General features: G+C 38.2%; 2 protein-coding genes across 3 annotated transcripts in view; one reads left to right on the forward strand and one right to left on the reverse strand.

Moving 5' to 3' along the window:
* LOC113823487 (ATP synthase mitochondrial F1 complex assembly factor 1) overlaps positions 1 to 460 on the forward strand; it is an 8,206-nt gene extending 7,746 nt beyond the window's left edge. For both annotated transcript variants that reach the window (XM_070141097.1, XM_070141098.1), the window contains exon 8: positions 104 to 460. In XM_070141097.1, the coding sequence (XP_069997198.1) occupies positions 104 to 286 (183 nt within the window). In that variant the 3' untranslated portion in view covers positions 287 to 460. The remainder of the gene's footprint in view (positions 1 to 103) is intronic.
* A 659-nt stretch (positions 461 to 1,119) lies between these two features.
* LOC113823477 (uncharacterized) overlaps positions 1,120 to 5,000 on the reverse strand; it is a 10,701-nt gene continuing 6,820 nt past the window's right edge. Inside the window, exons 2-4 of the mRNA XM_070141088.1 lie at positions 4,446 to 4,934; positions 4,035 to 4,125; positions 1,120 to 1,937 (exon numbers count right to left, since the gene is read on the reverse strand). Coding sequence (XP_069997189.1) covers positions 1,161 to 1,937; positions 4,035 to 4,125; positions 4,446 to 4,934 — 1,357 coding nt within the window. The 3' untranslated portion in view covers positions 1,120 to 1,160. The remainder of the gene's footprint in view (positions 1,938 to 4,034; positions 4,126 to 4,445; positions 4,935 to 5,000) is intronic.

Genomic DNA, 5,000 nt, shown 5'->3' on the forward strand with positions numbered 1-5,000 from the left:
CCCTCCTCTACATCCCTTCCTCTCTTCTCCCTCCTCTCCCTCCTTTCCCTCCCTCCCTTCCACTCATTCATGAAGATCAGTAAGATTTCCTCCGTTTTGACAGAATGCATTTGAGGCGCAGAATCTAGTAAACCAGTTACAGTTGTACTACAATGGAGCCGACATAGAGAAGAGCGCATTGTTGGAGAAGTTCCACAAAAAGCCGGAGGAGTTCAAACACATGGACCTTATTGAGCAACTGGAGAAGATCGACCTCAGTGCATTAGCTTCGGAGGACAAGAAGTAAAGGGGTAGAACGATAGGGGAATGTTTTTCGAATCTCTGGGCTGTCAGGTTTGTTTATCATTTCTGGTATCCTTTGAGAATATTATATATAATTATGGATAACCATATACAAAAGTGTATACATATATTTTTTTTGTATATGTACTAAAGTTGTAAATAAAGTTAAAGAGTTAGCTACAGTAGTTTTGTAGTTCCTTAATTTGAAAGTAAGCTGTGGATCAGGTGAAAATGTTTAGTATTTTATGGGTGATAGAATATAGCAAGATTAAAGTATGAAATATCATCTGTTACAGGTTTTGTGTGATGAAATAGACTTATTCAATAAATCAATTTTTACTTAAAATAAGATTTATTGCCAAAAGAGCTGAACAGTAGATTTATTTTTATCAGGTAAACAGCTTTAGATCTTTAATGCTAGAACCTGTCAAAAGGAAAAAAATATATGTTGCAACCTGTAAACTTATTTGGAAATATTAAATAATGTTCAGAACATGCCAAAGAACTGAAACATGTAACAGACATTTGTAAAAGAACAGAACTTACATATGGAAGTAGACACACTATTTACACACTCATACTAAATCAAAGCACAAAAGCAAACTAAGTAAACCTTTTCATTTTATATATATATGTGTGTGTGTGTGTGTGTGTGCATGTGTGCGTGTGTATATGTGTATATGTATATGTATATGTATATATGTATATGTATATGTATATATGTATATGTATATGTATATGTATATATATATATATATATATATATATATATATATATATATATATATATATATATATATATATATATATATATATATATGCATTTATTTATTTATTCATTAATTTATATATATATTGACACTGTTTGAATCATTCTATCATTGTCTGGTAATTTCCTCATAAGCTCTTCCTCCAAATCTTCCACGTCTTCTGAAATTGCTTGCCCTGTTCCTTGCTCTCTGCACACGGTCATTTTCATTAATAGGCTCTTCTGTCGTCTGCACCTGTTCGTGCACAGGGGAGACCTCGTCAGTTTCTGTTTCTGTCGCTACTTCTTCATGTGGTGATACATCTTCTCTGGCCAGAAGTTCAAGCTCCCTCCTCTTCGTTTCCTCTTCACGTGCCACTTCCTCTAAAGCTCTGGTGTGGAGTTCCAGCTCCCTTCGTTTCAATTCCTCTTCACGTGCTACTTCTTCCAAAGCCCTGGTGTGGAGTTCAAGTTTCCTCTGCTTCAAGTCCTCTTCCCGGCGCTCCTCTTCCCTTGCTCGGGCCTGAAGCTCTAATACCCTCCGCTTGAGCTCCTCCTCACGGGCCACCTCTTCCCTAGTCCTGGTTTGGAGCTCTAACTCTCTTCGCTTCAGCTCCTCAGCCCTTGCCACCTCTTCTCTCTCTCTTGCCTGCAGCTCCAACTCCCTGCGCTTCAGTTCCTCTGCGCGTGCCTCTTCTTCTCTTGCTCTTGCCTGGAGTTCAAGTTCCCTCCGCTTGAGTTCTTCTGCCCGAGCTTCTTCCTCTCTTGCCCTGGCTTCCAGCTCCTTATCAATGGCCAACTGCCAGATTTCCATTGCTGTAAGAGGTCTTTCTGTTGTCTCAGTATTTGGTCCTCCCACAGAGGCATTGTCGGCAGAATCAGAGTGAGGGGAACTGCTTGTCTGTCCCTAGTTTGATGGAAATGGAGTTATTGATAGATTTTTTGAGGTGATGAATAAGTGGACAAATATGAATGAATATGGAGAGATGAAGTTGATGAAGAATGAAATGATTAACATTTATATAGGTAAGATTCAAAGTCCCGTGAACATTATACAGTGATCTTTATTTGAAAAAAATGCCGCTTATTATCACATAGGTTAATTGTAAAAAATAAAAATAAAGCATTCACAAGTGGAAATCTCTCATTCATTTCTTTTCTTGTCACTTTCTTTAAGAATGACATTTTCAGTATTATTATAAATAAAGATTTCACATTCATAGAACAATTGGTGGAATTCAATCCTCAACCTAATTTTGTACAAAAAATTTAGATTTTCATATTCTTTTGACTGCCTTACTGTGGTTTGAATTGTCTGGCTTATAATTGTTAATAATTCATAGTAACCCATTTTTTTACTTCCATTACAACGAAAACTATAGGCATTTTTCTTTGAATTTAATGAAAGATTTCACTGTTTCTTAATATGATACATCATATATTTTTCAGTATTTATAACTCACTTCAAACCTATTACCTATTTGCACTTTTTGCAAATGATATCTATCACAAGTTGCCTATTTTTTCTTACTCAAGATTTTATGAATGAAAATACAAATATAAACATGCTTACTTCTAAAGAACATGCATAAAGTATCTACTGATGTTCCTAAGATTTGGCAAATACACTGGGCCACACAACAGACAGTTCTATAGCACCACAAGGAAAACTGCCATACACCTTTTTTAAGATATACTAGGGTTTAGTACAGAGAAATAACACACTTTGATCATGCTTCCTAATGAAATTCAACTAAGAAGGTAGATTTTTTTACAGAAGAATATATGTATATATTAGTGCAAGACCCTAAGCTGTCAAGCAGTGCTAGGATGCATGGTATCTAATATATACAGACTCAAGCTCAAGGTGGAAAAAGGAGAAGGTAGATTACAAAGAAAAAGGAAATTCAATCAACAATGCCCAGACATTTAGTTTCACATAGGATATAACTCCAGTATAACTGAAGTAAAACACCATAAATAGGAATGCAAAGGATATATCCGCTACACAAATACATGCAGAAAATAATCCCAAACAACACTGGCATCACCATCCGAGACTTGATCCATACTGTGTTGTACTAAGACTGCAAGTCTAATGGGACTAGAAATTAAACTAAAAGGAATTAGCACAGTTGAACAGGTTGGTAAGAGTCAAGCTTAATCAATAAAGGAATCATATAAGGAATTCTGTTTTTAATGCCATTTTTTTCAAAATGAAGTTTTCTCTTCCAACACAGCACACACAATGGGGTAGTATGGCAAAGGGTTTTCATGGCACCTACACTTGATAATGCCAGAGTAATGTTAAAATGAGTTGTGACTTTAAGCTGTTGGGCTTAGCAAAAGAAGAAAGGTCATGGCTAAGTATTAGATATATAGTATGAGGGAAGAGGAAAGTAATTGTGAATAACTTGGTATTGACTAATTCTGTCTGAGACTTATGATTTGTCTATTTATGTCATATAAAAAATAATATGCAATTAGCCTGAGACTATACAACTGTGAGATTACTAACAATCATCCAGAGCTCTCACATATCTTAATTAACTGGCTCTGTGTGTAACCTACTAACAAAATCTTACATATAAAAAGACTATTCTAAACTCAGCATTGTATTTTGTATTTGTATTGGCACTTAGGAAAGAGTACGGCTTTAGTAATCGTAATAGTAATAATCATCATCATAATAATCATCAGCTACCACAACTGGTGCGCTTGTTGTAGTTCTTATATTTTTATTCTTGGGTTGAGGGCGACCCAGTCCTCGCCTTCGACTACCAAGCCCACTAAGAATAGCGTTCACCTCATCAATGGGTGTGTCTTCAATGGTCCCTATCTCTGTAATGACAACTTCTCCTCCTACGCGTTTGATGTCTGACGCTCCCCCATAGTATGGCCGTCTGACTTTGCTGCTAGCTTCGGTTGTTGGAGCAACAGTGACTGGTGCGCTAGTTACGTCATTTGTGCTTTTCCTTTGATTTTTCCTAGTCCTGGTTCTTACCGATTCTGACAGTGGTGGAGCAAATATGTTAACGGCTGATGCTGTAGTGGTTTCAACAATTGGATGGGAAGGAGGCTGTGGTGCCTTGTATCTGAAAGAAAAATTCACATGAATAAACAGTTTAACCTTTGGGTGGGCATATGTGTGTGTGTGTGTGTGTGTGTGTGTGTGTGTGTGTGTGTGTGTGTGTGTGTGTGTGTGTGTGTGTATGTGTGTGTGTGTGTGTGAAGCATTAATAGAGTTTATAGAATAACTCTTGACAAGAATAATGCACCCAAACCTTCTGGTTTCATCCATTTCAGTAATTTTATTCTGTAAACCAGTTTTATGAAATGTACCAATCCTTAGTCTCTTTCTTTTGTAAATAAGAATAAAGAACCATAAATTGCAGATCTTCTATTGCATTCTTACCTTGAAGACCCTCTCCTTGTTTGCCGTAAGCTCTCAGTGACAGCTAAATCTTCTGGGATGGGGGAGGGTTCCTGAGCTTCTGTGACTGGGGGAGGGGGTGGGGGAGGTGGTGTTGTGGTTGTGGTTGTGGTCGTAGATGTAGTCGTAGTAGTGGTAGTAGTTGTGGTTTCAGGAGTGGGAGGTGGTGGAGGTTCGGTTGTCCTGGCTTCAATGAGCACTGGCAGTGGAGCAATGGTTGTCATGACCTCTTCCTCAACGGAAGGAGGTGGGGGAGGAGGAGGAGGAGGAGCTACAGCTGTTGGGGTAGTCTCAATGTCTTCTGTCATTGTGCTTATGGTTGTAGGCTCTTCAACTTCCAGAAGGGGAGCTGGAGTACTGGTTGTTGTTGTGGTCGTAGTTGTGGTTGTGGTAGTAGGTTCGGTGGTGAAGGGGCCGGGTCTGAACTTGGGCCTGAGACGGAGCTTGGGGCGAGATCTCCTTCTTGGGGTGCTGGAAAAAGAATATTTTCGAAGTTAGGCATTTTCATACATTCCATTTGATAGGGATACCAAATGT

Source organism: Penaeus vannamei, chromosome 27, assembly GCF_042767895.1.
Source record: "Penaeus vannamei isolate JL-2024 chromosome 27, ASM4276789v1, whole genome shotgun sequence".
In the NCBI taxonomy this organism is placed as follows: Eukaryota; Metazoa; Arthropoda; class Malacostraca; order Decapoda; family Penaeidae; genus Penaeus; species Penaeus vannamei.